Below are 16,872 nucleotides of genomic sequence, written 5' to 3'. Positions count from 1 at the left end.
ATGAAGTAAATTGCTTTTACCAACTTCACGCACGTGTAAAGTTTTATACACAAACAAATGTTTTATACAAAATATTTTATAGACAAACAAATGTATGTTTATTAATGGCAAAATAAAAAAATGTGCAATTAACAAAAAAAAGTTGGTAACTATTTTTCCCCATTGTTCTTAATCAAGTTTAAATATGCAAGGACCATGGGTTTTCCATTATCGACCATTTTTCAAGAAAAGCTATGTCAGGAATGGACTGTATGAATGTTTCAAGATAATATAGCTACTAATTATTTCCTTGCCTAATTATTATTACCTCTTTACAAAACAAGTTATTTAACTTCAAACTCATCGGCAAAGATTCATCATGACAAGGATATAAAATATATCATTTTGAAATAAACGAACTAATTTTATATATATATTTTTTTAATTTTTTTAAAATGATCCACAACTATTAATAATAACAATTTATCAATGGAATAATATTGCTGAAGGCTATACGAACAGCAGTTACGCTTAAATAAATCCGTACTTTAGAAGGTTTTTACAAATAAACTACGTAATTAAGAATAAATACTTCCAGTAGAAACTTAATTTTTCCTATCCGCTGTAGAAGAAGATTAATATTTTAACATTCCTGCTATAAAACGAGTAACTACAGTTTCAATTATATCCTTATTTAGTAAAATAATCCTTTTACGTATTAAGAAAACAAAACTGCATGCATATATCATGAATTTAAATAGATGATTTTACTATTCTATCCAAACAAATTACCGGTATTTATTTTTATAAAAATAAATGTTTAAAGGTATATCTAAAAATTGAGATTTATAAATAACACATCTTTATGATTTATTATATTGATAATAATGGAAGCATTTAATATTACTTTCGGAAGAATTAAAATCACAGGTTCGTTTATATCACATATTTTTATCGGTAAAACATTAAAAGTAACTTTAAGGGACAAATTTTTACAATAGCATTATTTTTTTTAAGATGAAGCAAGTAAAACATCTGAAGAATAAGAGGCACTGTTATAAGAGCGTCATAAATCAGAGTCATTTTCTCTGATTAATGACGCTCGCTGTTTGTAGTTTCTGTAGTAAGGAAATAAATGTCTAAATTACAGGATCGACAATACTGGTAATAACCAGTACTTAGATAGGTTTAGAATTCTGATGTAAAAGAAAATATTCAGCTCAGGCGACAAGGTAATGTGAAATGTCAGTTAACTTAGCCTGAATAGATTGCTCGTAATTTTTGGATGTTTACGCAGTCTTCAGGAGCGATTTGTGTCTTTATAATAGGTTTTGGTACTAAAGACAAACAAAATCTATAGTATTTTGGATAATAAATCTATGAAATAATACCAAAATTACAAATATCATAATTACACCTACAAATGAAAATCAAAATTCTCAAAAAGTATACACTGATTATATTAAAAATTTACATAGAAGCGGCACACCCGTTAATATCTAAATCTATGTACGAGGTTTGCTACTCTGTAAGCTATGCGCCTATTTGTAACCTTTTTATTTTCGAATGAAGTACAATACTCAGGAAGATAAATTTTATAATTACAAAACGGATGACTGAGAATGTAGGATGTAGCAAAATAAAGTCACATTAAAAAAAATGAAAATGTATAAAAGAATAAAATTGGTCAAATTATCATTAACAGACAAAAAAGAATGTACCTTTGCACAGATGAAGAAAAATCGAATTATTATTTTTAAAAAAACAACTTTAAATATTTTAACACACGTAATCATTTTTTTATCATAGAATTTACAAGTTTGACCATTAATCTAAACATCTTTACTTTATTAAATGCGAGATGAGAGATTTCAAAATACGTTTTTATATTGATATAGCATGTATGCGAATAAATTTGTATACTATATACTAAATATATATATATATGTAGAGGGAGAGAGAGAAAAACATAATTATTAAGGTATGTAATTTGAATTACAGTATGTATCTGGACTTACAAAGGATTTTGTTAGGTTAGATATTTTTGGTTCAAACTGTAACTTGTTACGCAACAGAGAACTCTTTCAGACCATCACTGTGCAACTAATCTAAAAAATACCAAATGTTGACAACAGTTTTAACGATACGTTAAACTCATCATAAAATTTCATTTAATCTTTCAGATACCTTGTATTTAATAACGTAGGGTAATGCTACATTTACTACATTATCGAAAACAAGCATCCTCCTTGAAAAAGACGTTTTATACCCTAAAAAAGAGGTTTAAAGGTTGTAAACCAAAAATTTTATCGTATTGAAAATGCTCGTCATTTTCCAAAATGAAGTCGAACAAGTTCTACCATATTGTATTGATGTTATATAGTATTTTTATAAATAATCCAAACAATATAGAGGCGATCTTTCAAATAATCGAAATCCATTGATTCTCCAACAAAGATTAAAACCGGTAGAATTAACCATTTTTAACATACAAGAGCTGGAAAGTTTTCTAAGAATTTATTTTCTAAAAGTGGTGTTACAATTAATTTTGTTTTTGACTTCGTAACTTTATGCTGACTTAGGTCCCAGTTTTGTAAAATTCTGTGACCTTTCTGATCATAATAAAGATATAATTTTGGATAAATAACAACCAGTGTTTGGTTTAAAACATTTTTTCGTATTAAAAAAATATATATTGCTAATATTTCCTTATCATAAAAGACATTTTTGAACGACTTTTAAATGCAGTTCAACGGATTAATATTATATATGCATCAAGAATATTAAAATTTTGACTTATCTTCACGTTTTACATACCCCAGACCTCAAAACCACTGTCACTTCAAAATTTTATTTATACTTTTTTTCTTTCCACTTTCTTGTGTTAATATCTGCCGTAATTTTGCACCAATCACTTTCAAATTTATACACAAAATATAACGACCCAAAATTCAGTTGAGTTCGTTAATGGGAAAAATCGGACCATCGGAGTGGAAATGTGGGGGTTTTTCGAAAAAAAAATATCGTTATAACTTTCTTATTAAGTAATATATCGAAATCGTTTATAGTTCCTACTATTATTTGGGTAAGAACCTACAATTTATCTAACTAAAGTTTTTTTATATCACAAACCATCAACCCAGGGGTGGAGAAAATGGGGTTTCGAAGACAAAAAAAATCATACCTTCCTTAATAGGCACAGTGTCGAATCGATTTAAAGTGGTCGTTAGTCCTCTAAATATTACCTCAAACGTTTGTCTGAAACAATTTTTGATATGACTCTTACAGCAAGGGGGTAACCAATATGCTGCTGGAATTTTAAGAAGGGGGGGTTTGTCGTATGGTAACATATGAAAATTTTTTTCTCATGCAACCATTGTCGTATTGAGTAAATTTGACGTTTTTATTAACTTTACGTGGAAATCTTTTTTATCCCCAACTTAGCAAAGGTGAAATCTACATCCGCCTTCCGGCCTGCCGAAAGGGATTTTTTTGCTCAATATTTCCAAACTGCTTGGTGGATTTGGATGAAATATGACAAGCTTTCTTACATGGAGTATTGGTATCACATAGTTTTGGTCAAAATTGGTGAAGAGGCCAGAGAAACATGAACTGCTTAAGTCACGAATTTCAAAATTTTACTCAAAAGGCAAGTAGATTTTTTCTTATAATCTAGGTGGGTGCGATACTTTCTGAAAGTTTTTTGTTTTATTATAAACCCCCCATAAAGGGGAAAAAACCATATTATTCTTTTTTTGCCATTTCTGGATTCAAAGTTACACTCTTGTACTAATTACTTGATTACATTACATTATATTTTGACTATGCATTAGAGCAATTTACTTTCGGAGAGGTGGATAAGCTATTTTATGATAATTTTTGCTTTTATTTTTGTCAGAATATGGAACATTTATGTTGTTTTGGTTACAATTGGTCAAGGGGGTAGGGAAATATCATCACCATGAGTCCCTCATCATAAAATTTTACTCAGAGTAATTTTTTTAATATAATTATTTTCTTGAATCGTTAGTGTTCCACTTAATTTCCCTCCTGAGTAGTAGTCTGTAGAAAGTGAAGCCCTCGGTAGCCATAGTCAAACTACTTTTAAAGAAATATATTATTATACAAAATGTACACAACTATTATTAATAGATGAATTAAATAAACTTTCATATCCGAACACCGAATGGAAAACAATATTAAATACAGTTGGAGTAATAAATAATAAATATCAATAAGATCAACTAACCTTTCTAAGAGGTGGCCGAGATCTGATGAACTCCAGGATAATAGCGTGTGCGTCTTTTTTAACGCGATGAGGGATATTTCCATCAACCATAACTTTATTTAATTTATATCGTCTCGATCGAATATCTTCCATTAAAATTTCGTACGGTGTTAATTCGTATTCTATAGGTCTTCGACTATAACAGACTTTTTTAAGTTGTACACCGTGTCTAAGTTCTCTGATTACTTGTACCCATAGCCGTGCCTGAAACAAAACGATACAAATATTATTGTTAATTCTTTTAAAATAATTAATACTTTAATACTTTAAGTAAACAATCGTTTACTTTTCTTATCTTCTTTTTACTCGCTTAAGTGTAAGTATTACGTGCACGAACGTATATCCAAAAACACACGAAATAATTCACACACATACATACATACACACACGAAATAATTCCCTAGAATTTTCTATGCGAATTCAATTCAATATATGTATATATAAATGTAACAGATAAACAAAGTTAATACAAAGCGGGCATGTAAAATGGCAAGGCGACCTGTATTTGCGACGTAGGTCACGAACAAGTGTAGAACAGGAACTTAACTTGATGTACTTGTAACCATTAGAAATGGAAAACAAACATAAGAAAGTGTACAAGACCAGAATACACGAATTAGATTACACTTAATGTAGCTGCTAAGCATTTCGTAGGAATAGTTGGAGAAAAATAACAATGAACTGAGATCATCGAGTTCCAACCGATATAGAATACGTGAAAATGAACTATCTTTTCAGATAATTGATTGTGTTGTTTTCTTAGTTAGATAAATATTATACATTACTGTTTTGACATAAAAGCAGATGAAATAGGTATTTCAAATAAATTAGGGAAATTCAACATACATAAATATTAACATATTTTGCATAAACACACTCACCCACAATTTCAATTTAAGACGAGCATAATTTTCCAAGAAAAAGAAGTAAATTAATCTGTTGCAACACTATTCCTACCTTTCTTGTAACTGAGACGCATATGAAGCATCTACCCCTGGTATTTGATAAATAGAATTCGTCTACCACTGAGTACTTGGGTGTAAATAAATATTTTTAATATATATGTACATTATCCTCAATTTCGCACAAGTTAAATTTTTATTTAACACGCAGCAATGGCTGAACAAAAAAAAAAAAGAAGAAAAATACTCACATAATGCGTTTATCATAATTCTGACTGAAATCTAGGGTATGTCTAAAGATGTATAAATGGTAGACCAACCCCAACAAAATAATTTATTTTAGACTGTCAGCAATTTTAACTGGAAAATGTTAAAAATGAACAAAATTTACAACTTCTTTATAATTTTTTTTTGATATCGGTACATAATTCTTTTGTCGGGTAAAATTAATCGAGCGAACATGGAGACATTTGTTACAGTGCCGGTTGTGGTACAGAGTAAAGCAACCATCGGCGAATTTATACATAAGACTAAAAGTAGAAAAGATGCTCCATTCTTGTCAAACTTGAACGATGTATATTTCAGTTAAATCTTCATGTCCTACAATTCCTGGGTTGAGCAAGGAAATTCCTTTTGGAATTTCCTCGCTAATTTACTCATTTCCTGTACGCTACCCACGGACGTCTTTACAATTTCTGAAGAAAAACAAAATTTTTCATGAAACATATATAAATGTTGCTCGATGCAAAATCTTTAATACCTAATCTATTTCTCCCATCCGAGTGAAAAAAACTTCGGTCTTCCGAGGTAGTGTGTGCAGGAGATGAAGTCGGCTGCCTGGAGCCTTGAGTCTTAAACTTTCCCTTTTTGTTGGGGAAGGTTTTCCAGTATTGTATTGCGTGGATTGGTGCTGAAGATGCTGGGACCGGTAGGGTCAATGCATCCTTGATATTATCTGAAGGAAAGGTTGCCTGTGGTCGAACCATAGGATTCTGTTTCCTTTCAAGTGGCTGTGCAGTAAGCCTAATAGCTCAGGTGTATATAAAAATAAATAATACCATTCTTATTGTTTCTCCTAATAAAAAACAAGATACTACAAAGAATTTTTAAAATAAGTTACAAATAAAAGTTTTTCTTTGTATAAATAATTTATTATTCTAAAACTAGCAAAAAAGTCTATTGCACAAAAAATACAACAGGCTCTAGAAAATTGTTGGGGACAATTTCTTTCACCAAATTTAAAATGTAGAAGTGTTTGCAGGGCGATAAAAATCCCAGAAAAAGATATGTAAATTCCTTTCGTGGGTTTCTAAAATTTTTTATTTATTAATTTTTGGATTTTAGTTTTTATAGATTTAAAGTTTTTACATTATATTAACAAGCATCATTCATTTTAGACAATGTTTTACAAATCTCGTAAACGTTGAAAATTATTCATGAACAATTTTTTTCCTTCATTTTTTGGTAAATATTATAAAGATTTCAGTGGTTGAATTAAATGAACAAACTACTACATAATTTGATTTCTAAGTTACCAATAGCTTGACTGTGTTGTAAACCTCGACTGAAATGGACTGATTGGTGTCCAAGAGTAGATGCGTAGAATTTTCAAAGATATTTAATTTTACAAGAGGACCATTTCGAATTCATGATAATTTTTTTAAGTACGTTGCCGATGAACTCAAGGATTTTAGGTTTTTGGTACAAAGATTCTCCACCTTTCTCGGTAGGGGTATCAATAAAAAAAACCAAGTCAATATTACTTAAACGGTTAAAAAATTAATTAAGTTTTCCGAGAAAAATCAGAGCTTTTAAGAACTTTTGTAGGATATATTCACAAAAAGGTCTCAAACATAGCATAAAAATCGTTTAAATCGTAAAAGACTAGAAATAAATATGTTTTTTTAAAAAAACGTATCCTATAAAATAATAAAAATTTGTAGAATAATATAAGATAAAGATAAAATAAGATAAAGAGTGTAACAAGTCTAATCAAATACAGATTCCAATCAAATTCAATAACAGGGCAAAGTTCAAAGTGTTAAAAAGGGAAATACAAACAAATAATAATAAAAATTTTATGTTAATAATTAATTCATGTTGCAGTTGAATGTAATATTTACAACTTGAATTTAAAACGTTACCAGTGAATGTTAAAGAAAAAATAGTACTTCAAAAAATGTAGATTTATGAGGACAGCATGAATTGCTAATCAGTGAAGAAAGGATATACGACTGCATAAGTAAAATGACAGGTCGCATTCACATACATTGTCTGAATAATAGATGGAATGGAAATTTAATACCACTGTAGAAACTATTCGCAATAGGAACTAAGACTACAACCACAAGTACAACTTCAACTACTCTTAAGTGATCGTAAATCAAATACTTAACGTAACTTGAAAAGTTAACTTAAGATTTACTAGTATTCATTTACAAGAAATCGATGATAACAATCCTCATTTTATAGAACACAAATACAGAAATCCCACTTAAATACGCAGCTCAACGTTTTCTTATTAATAAATGAAAATAGAGTTTACACTAAAATATTTTAATAAATAATACATACATTCATCATTCAACAGAAAAAAAAAATAGATAACACCGTAAAACAAAAATAATTATTTATTACTAGAACAAGACCAGCATGTTAGATTCTACTTAACTTTCGCATTTTATACTCTAATAAGAAACTGTATGCCGCGTTTCACGAAAACCCTTCTGTGGATTGATTTTTTATTTTTATATATTCATTCTTTTCCTTTCTTCATAATCCGTGGGTCATCTGATAAGTTTTAGCAAGGCATTGAATCCGTCCTAAGGATGTGAAGTTAGCGACGGTCTTTCTACAGAGCAGTCCGGGGAAAAGTCCCGACTATTCCGTAGAAAGAGTAACGGTTTTGATACACGGAATGTGCCAAAAGAAAACAATCTGGAAGTGAAATGCTTATCGTCTAAAGCCGAGTCTTTCAATAAGTTTATTTAATAAACAGATACAGTGAAACATGTTGCTTGGCGATCTTGAACAAGATACAAATACATTTGTTACTAAAATAAAAGGCGAAGCTGCTCCTGCGTCTCGATTTAATAAAACAGCTCAAGATATCCGGTGATTTTTGTTACATCAATCGAAATAAGAAATAATTTCTTATTTCCAATGATGATATTAAATGATGTTGCTGGTACTAAGCCTATTGCGGCAGAGAGAAATATGATAAATTCAAGGAGAACGGAAGATTTACAAAAATCAGGAAAAGTTGTAACGTTTGTATCATATGTGAAATGGCGGATTAGAAGGGTCGATCAGCTCTTTGTTTAGAAATTATGTGAAAGCTGTATAAAAGTAACAAGAAAAATAGGGGTTGATTTTGTAAAATAGGTTTATTAAAGTTCTTTGTATGAACCTGCGGGTTCTTTACTTGTGAGGGTTATTTTATAACGTCATAATTATGAATTTACAAATTGTTCGAGAGCGTGAGAGAGAGAGAGAGAAAGATCGTGCAATTATTTATTCACTGGCAGCCAAAACAAGTAGCAACGACTGCAGTAACACGAAATACGGTAATTTTGATGTTCCAAGACTGTGAAATTTGTGATCACAGCCAGTAATTATATCGATAGACTATCCTTAGGAATAAGGATTCATCAATTATACATCGAATTGTATAGTCCAGTGATTACCAAACTGTGCGCCGTGGCATCCCGGGCATCCGCGGATTCTTCGCAGGGCGCCGCGAAATATTGTAAAAGCTTTATAATTAATTGAAACAAGACATTTATAATTATTAATTGAATATTAATAAAGTAAAAAAATAATGAAGATACCCGAGTTTTATTTATTTTTTTATCTCTTATATACACGTATTCATACTTTTACTTAGGGCAGGACGCCATGGAAAATCTTTTATTGAAAAAGGGCGCCGCGACTCGAAAAAGTTAAGGAACCACTGATCTAGTCGATTATAATATGCTACAAAGGATTTGACGCTTCGAGTTCATTATAGAGGCCAACTCAAAAAGAGAATAAGATTTTTTTTCCAAAGCGAAAAACACTTTCGTGTTATCATGGCCCGAACATATATATTTCTTGTACAAAATAAATATTAAAAAACTGGATAATTAAAAATTAAAAACCCAGAAACGCAAAAATACATCAACAACGTAAAAAAGCCTGTAACGTATATTAAAAGCGAAATAAAAATACAAAGGTCTCACATTATATCTCAAAACAATAAAGTCGCCATCTGCTTTACAGCAAATGGCAAGAATATTTGGAACACACTACAACAATTTATATATTTGAATATAAACGGACGACCCTAAGAAATCGTAAAACAAAAGATAATTATTCACTGGTAGTTTGCATATTAACCCCTAGTTTAAACCTCCGATGCAATGCCGCATGAACGATATACTCCACAAGGATGTGGTGCACTGTTAGTTGGCAGTCGCAGCGAACACAAACGGGTGCATCTGTTTGAGACATTAGATATCCATGAGCGAGCCTAGTGTGCCCTATTCGCAAACGGCAGATAATAACCTCATGCCGACGGTTATTTCTGCACGAGGAGCACGGTGAAACAGTATTCTTAACTGGGCGAAGTTTCTTGTTCATAGTAGCATCCCAGTCACTTTGCGACTCACTCATCATACCAGACTGAATCTCACAAGTAACAGGGTGTCTGGAATATACGTCACTAACTATCTGTAAAGGAGTCATAGAATCTGAGCAAACGAGCATGTCGAAATTTAGGGCTAACGATATATAAGGCCTTATTAATGGCACACAGTTCTGCAATGAAAATACTGGTGCTGCTGGGAAGGTCCAACATGTATGTTCTGTTGCCAATCACAAAAACACAACCAACTATTAAGATTTAAGATTTCTAGAGCCGTCCGTATAAACTGTAACATCAAGATTCATGGTATTTATAATATTATAAAATTCGTTATGCAAAATAACCGGATTTGTTCTTTTTATTATAATTACAAAGATCAAAGCAAAAATTAACAAGGAAGGCTACCAAGGACGGTAATAACATGGAACAACAGTAAGGACTGAGGTAATTGTATATTTAGAGCTGAGAAAAGGCGGTGAGCTCTAATGCCTAGCGGTAGATCTCGGCAGTTCTTGATATCGAATCAGATGTTAGAGAACACCGCATCAAACGTTGGATGATTTCGTTGCGCTTTAATACGAGCTACGTAAATGCAAATCATTTGATTCCATCTACCCGAAAGGGATCGCTCACCTCTTTCTACCAGTATACTTACCACAGGACTTGACGAAAAGCACCTGTACCAAGACGGATGAATGATGGACGGAATCTAGCATTCTAAGAGCGGTGAACCAAGCCGAGCGGACGAATAAGCTACAAAGCCGTAGTCCAGGCGGGAACGGACTAGAACTCGGTAGAAACGCAACGTGCATACTCGATCAAGCTTCCCATGAGCTAGTTGTCGACGTACTGATAAAGTGGTGCGCAACAAAACATGATCTTCAGTTACGAAAAGTCAACGATATGCCTAACGGGCAAGATGAAAGAAAGCTTTTGTTAAAGATGAAAGGAAAGAACATAAGATACACACACACACGCTGCTAACTGAAAAAAGAATTTAAGAACACGGTTACAACCGTCAGGAGTAATAACTGTTTGCTCACTACAAATGTAAAAGGTCAAGTCTAAAACCGAAGTACACAAAACTTGAAATACTAAAATAATACGTCTGAGCATATAATAATAGGATGTAAAACGGTATTTTGATGATAGTAAATTAATGCAGAATTGTAATAGGGTCAAATAGCTTATGATAATAAAACTTCTTTGTGCTAGATAATACAAAGATGTAATGAAATACATCTTAAATATCGTCTTCGTTCAAGTGTTTAAGCCCTAAACAAATTGAGTCAATAAATTTTGCTCATCATTAAAAGTTAATTCAAAGTTAAAAATAAATTGTTAATTTTTTTTACAGCTATTTAACTTATATTTCATACAATCTTGTCGTAGTTATGGTTAATAATAAATAAATTTAAGTTTAAAATTAAGTTTATGCAGTTTGTTTAACTAAGAATAATCTCTTACTACTATAATTTCAACACATCATAGCCCAATTTACTACACATAAGACTGCATATGTATTATAATGTATACGGCATATATAAATATACAATATTTTTTTTAATTGTACAAATAATCTAACTATAATTCATTTCTTTGCAGGAGTAGATGTTAATAGAATAAAAAAAATTTACCAAAGGAATTTAATAAAAAAAGTTTTGCAGACAGAAATAACAATATTTGTTTCACAAATTTCCAGCCGCTTTTAAAACTATTTTAATATTATAAACTTTTTTTAATCTTACGTTGTTCCATTGCATAAAAATTCACATTCCTTGCAAGTAAAATAATCTTATCTTATAATTGTTCCGAGTACAATCGTTTCCTTCAAAGTGAAAACCGCGCAGCATTTTCATTTATGAAAGAAAATGAAATGAGAATATTCATTTCACATTCCTGTTGATTCTTTAAACAATTAGTGTGATCATTATCATCATACGTATGTTCACTTTTTGGTAAGTCTAGTATAGCTTACCATTTTTGGTATCGTATAAAACTTTTTTAAAAACATTTTTATAGGATTTAGCACAGATTTAGAAACTTTTACTTCTAATTCCAATCTCATGTACAATCCGTACTTTAACTTCCTTGGTCGGTTAATTTTTAAAAAGAATAATTTCATTCGACGGAATAAATATAATAAGATGAAGTAATTACTGTTTTCGTATTATGACTACATTTTTTAATGCTAACAAATGGTATAAATGAATGAATAAAGATTTAAAAGGGAAACAAAATATGGAGCAGGAAATATTATCTAAGACATTAGTAATAAAATTCTAATACATTTACAAACAATAAAGGAACAAAAGTATAATAAAATAAGCCACTGTTTTTAAGTAGTAAAAAGATTATAAATGGATGTATGCATACCATGCACTGATTCCTACCGGGTAACGTTGTCCACCAGCACAAAAGTAACTTGTGCATACACAACTGTATATCATGTAACTTTATTAAACTTTCACACAGTTAAAATAGAACTCCACTCTCTCGGCCAAGGTCAAATCATGTCATTCATAATTGGTTAGATGTTAATTCTTTACATTTTAATGTTAATTCTGATAGAAATATTAGAAATAGAAAGTATTAATTGTTTATAATGCCCCAGAATACGTGCTATTATATGTACTAGTATACTGAATATTAGATGAAGTAATTTTACTAAGCGTAACGTTTTATATGACAATTCCTCCGCTTTACAACACAACATAAACTTTATTTATTTAACGTATCAAAAGTATGGAATTCCATAAAAATAAACATAAGTGGGAGGAAAATAGCTTATGTAACTTAATTCGAAATTCTTCGCTGTTTATTTTTTAAAAATAATTTCCTTAAAAAAAAGTTATAAATTTATATTAATGATAACTCCCGTAAATGTTAACCGTGTTTATTTTTTATTTCAATGCAATTGTTAAAACAACTTATCTGGAACAATTTTGGATTATATAAAACAATCACTACAATGTTACAATTCTTGATATTAAGATTGGTTTTACATGAACTAATTTTTTTTTTTTTGATCAGATATCCAAGCCAATATAAGAATAAAAATGTAAGTGGAGTTATATGAAATTTAAAACACAAATCAATTAAATTTTTTACATCATAAATACGATTTTGAATAAAAAAATCTATTTATAATAAATTTTCCGTAAGTTTTTTATTTATAAACCGAACGGTGTATTAATTATAGCATAATTTTTTGTTATAAGAAAACAGGAAATATGATATTAATTTACTAAAACGTTGAAAAATATCGCCAAAAAAATAAAATAACCAGGCTTAAAAACAATAATTTTTTTAACTCGCCTTTAGGAAGTCTGCGCCAAATTGCAAATAATATGCCGGTGTTTTATATATATTATCATTATTATTATTATAAAATAATCATCGGTAAACACTTGAGATAAACAGAACTGAGAAAGAGTGAGTTTAAGGTAAGGAATAAATACAGAAAAGGACGAAAATCCACACAGGGAACGTAATAGATAAAAAAATCCATTAAATGAATGTTCCAGAGAGCAGGTGTCTAATCCCTACTATAACCCTTAAGAAAACTTATTTAAACCTATAGAACATAGGACAAATTACTGATCAACAGTTATACATTGACCAGCTGAAATTTTTGGAATATTAAAATGTTTTTTTCTCATTAAGGGATAAATCAATGTACTGCCTAGTGTAAATTATTTCGATGATAATAATACTAATAACAAAAAAAAGTATCGTTATAACTTTGGTTGTGACCCCGTTCTTTCGTTCTACAATAATTATAAAATGTATGTATTGTAATTCGTCAGTTGATAATAAAATAATTTCGTTCAATAAAATTTTAATACAGTTGATTTAGCAGCAATCTCCACCCACGTATCCCTTTAACGGTATCAAAAGTGATACGATGATAAAAATTTAAGCTGTTTATAGCACTAATGAAATCATTAACTAATTAGTTTGTAGGGTAAGCTTAAAAAGGAAAAACATCTCTATAAATTAATTTTTTTTTAAAAATTCATGATTTATGTTTTTAAATTAATAAATGAACAGTTTCCAATGTTCAGGAATCATCGAAAATGTGATATGCTACGGAGTAAAAGGTGAATTAGCGACTTAAAAAAGTTGGTCATTAGTTCAACGATTAATGATTATTTTTTACGATAGCCGAAAGACGAAAGACAGTCATAAAAAATTGTTAACCGATGACAACAGTTAAAAACAGATTATAACTTCCTAGTTATATTAGACAAATATATTTAAATATAATGTATACACCAGTATAATTACTAGATGTACCCTATAAAAATAATATACATGAAGTTCAGAAGTATCTCCAATTACAAAAACCTCGCCACAAATTTATTAAACAAACATAAATACGGTTACAGAACAACATAAACCAGGAATATCAAAATAAATATACCCAATTCACCGTTAATTACTAGTCCTAAAACGTGTAATACTAGATAAATGAACGCTGAATTACAGGTTAGATGATTAGCTCTAACTGTTTATATTTTTAAATAACAAGTTTTACATTTAATAATAGTTTTTACATTTGCCCGTCAGTGATCACTAGTGATGACAGCATATTATTATTAAATCATGCAAACATTAATAGCCCTTAATAAAATATAAACAGAAAAATGAATAGATTTCAAAATATTTGTACATTGTGCAGTATTTATATTTCATTTTAAACAAACTAAAAACCGGCCTAAAAGAGGTAATGTAATATTTTATTGTTTATTATAAAGATAATACGAAAAATTTAATTACACAAAATGGCTAAAAAATTACTCCAATATCATTATTCTGATCTACAGTTCATAAAACGTTTATATAATCAGTTTCCCGAATAACGAAACTGTAAGTCGTACAAAACAATGACGTGAACGAAAGGCATCCAGTGATACCTCCCAAGCCAATACAATAAAAATTTGAACAAATCATAATACAACTAATCGTATAACGGATAAAATATAAGTAACAGTTCACAAAAAGTCCGTAACAAAGTAAACATAGATCAACAAGTAAGGAAACAAAGAAAAACAGATAAATGATCAACACAACAGTTAAATTGTTAATAACACAAAAAAGTATTCACTGCACAACAGTTTCAAGATTTAATACATGCAAACGTTTCAATCGTTTCACATGCTCACTGTAAACCAATAGGTTAACAGCAGATGGATTTCATTCATGGTAAGCTTAAGTACTTTGAGCTTAACCGGTGAATTTATTCACGAATAGACGGCATCTCTCTGTTAAGGTAATCGTGCATCTCTTTGTTCTTTGCAAACCATGGCGCCTCCGATATGTTCCTCAGCACTTTGTTTATGAACCTTTGTTTAATGTCGTTATTGCTATTGTTTGCCGTATCGCAAAGTTGTATTCCATAGGCCCATATTACCTTTAAAAACGCAGCAACAGATTGATACTTAACGACCACACGAACCTCCTTCCTAGTAAGCAGTATAACCGCTTAAGTTGGAAAATGAATTCCTTTCTCTTTTTTCTTACAATTGATTTCCATGTTAGACAGCGGTTCAAATGAAGTCCTAGGTCTCGTACGTTGTCCGAATGATGGATGTGAACTCCATCAAGGCAGACTCGTAGGCAAATTTCCCTCCACATTGCAAACATCACATGACGACCTTGCAGTGTTAACATGTACCTTCCATTCTGCTAGCCATTCACTGCGAACGTCTAATTCCGATTGTAGTTTCTCCGACGCTATTTTTGGATTAAAGTTAACCGTCATAATCCCGTGTCATTAACAAAGGGTGCAAAATTGATATTTTCTGTGCTAGGAAAATCAACATTGTAGAGTAATACAAAACCGCACCCAAGGCTGAACTTGCGGAATCCCCGATTTCGTATCCAAAAAGCCTGATAACTCTTGGCCATTAACCTGTGAGAACCGTCTACCACGGCAGTTTGCATAATATCAAATAATATGGTTGTGGCAGGCCCATTTTAAGCTTGCAAAGCAGACCAGGCAATCATACTAGATCGAGAGCCCGTTGAATAGCCAAAAAACGGCTGAGTAGTATTAATTCAATTCTAAACTGCTGATGACACCAACTCTAAGAATATGTTCAATGTTAGATGATTAGCTTTAACGCTGTTTATATTTTTAAATAATAGTTTTTACATTTGCCAGTCAGCGATCACTAGTGATGACAGCATATTATTAAACCCTACAAACATTAATAGAATGCCTTAATGCTAGAATGTCCTCATTGAGCCTCTCAATTCATCCAAGGAAGAGCCTGTCAAAAATCATAGAGATTCGATAAAATGCTGATAGGTTTATACGAAGATACATCTTCTACAGGTTTGCCCGGTTTTGGCCATCGTTATTTGTGATCTTTAATTAAAAAAAAAAAAAATTCTCAATACATATTACGAAGTTTCTTACAAAAAATTGTTCTTCGAAACCATAATGCAAAAAGAATGCATTCTTAAGAGAAGTTACATACTTACTACGTTAAGTTAGTTATGGGAATCTGTAACAAAACCAACTTCTGAATATTAATTTCATTATATCACAAGGTACCTTTAAGGTCATTATATTTTTATATTTTATTTTATTTTTATACAATCTTTATTTATAAAGTGTTATTTTTTTGTCTATATTTTTAATGTTTTCAGACTTTACTGTTTGCTGCCATTCCTGAGGTGTGCGGTAAATTGAAACCCAACCACCAAAGAACACCAAAATCCACAATCCAGTATTCAAATCCCGATAAAAGTAACTGCCTTTACTAGGGTTTGAACCTTAGAACTCTCGACTTCGAAATCAGCTGACTTGCGATGACGAGTTTACCACAAAACCAACCTGGTTGGCTATTTATACCTCCCACCCACCAAAACCAGTACTCGACTTGTCTCTTTAATGTTTGAAGCGTAATAATTTTCATTGTGCGCCCCCTTACGTTTTTCTATAAATTCTTATTCCGGTCCGGTAACCCTTCTCGTCGAACACAAGCTTCTGGAAGTGCCATTGTCTGTATTACAAAGAATAAATTGTTAAAAGGACCTGTTATTCTAAGAAAAGAATCCCTTTTAGT

General features: G+C 30.8%; 1 protein-coding gene across 4 annotated transcripts in view; it reads right to left on the bottom strand.

Moving 5' to 3' along the window:
* spir (spire type actin nucleation factor) overlaps positions 1–16,872 on the bottom strand; it is a 713,663-nt gene that overhangs the window by 345,120 nt on the left and 351,671 nt on the right. For all 4 annotated transcript variants that reach the window (XM_075355415.1, XM_075355416.1, XM_075355418.1 and 1 more), the window contains one exon: positions 4,229–4,471. In XM_075355415.1, the coding sequence (XP_075211530.1) occupies positions 4,229–4,471 (243 nt within the window). The remainder of the gene's footprint in view (positions 1–4,228; positions 4,472–16,872) is intronic.

The sequence above is a fragment of the Lycorma delicatula genome, chromosome 2 (genome assembly GCF_047948215.1).
Source record: "Lycorma delicatula isolate Av1 chromosome 2, ASM4794821v1, whole genome shotgun sequence".
Taxonomy (NCBI): Eukaryota; Metazoa; Arthropoda; class Insecta; order Hemiptera; family Fulgoridae; genus Lycorma; species Lycorma delicatula.
Note: the sequence above shows the minus strand (reverse complement) of the source record. Positions and strands in the feature narration are given on the sequence as shown.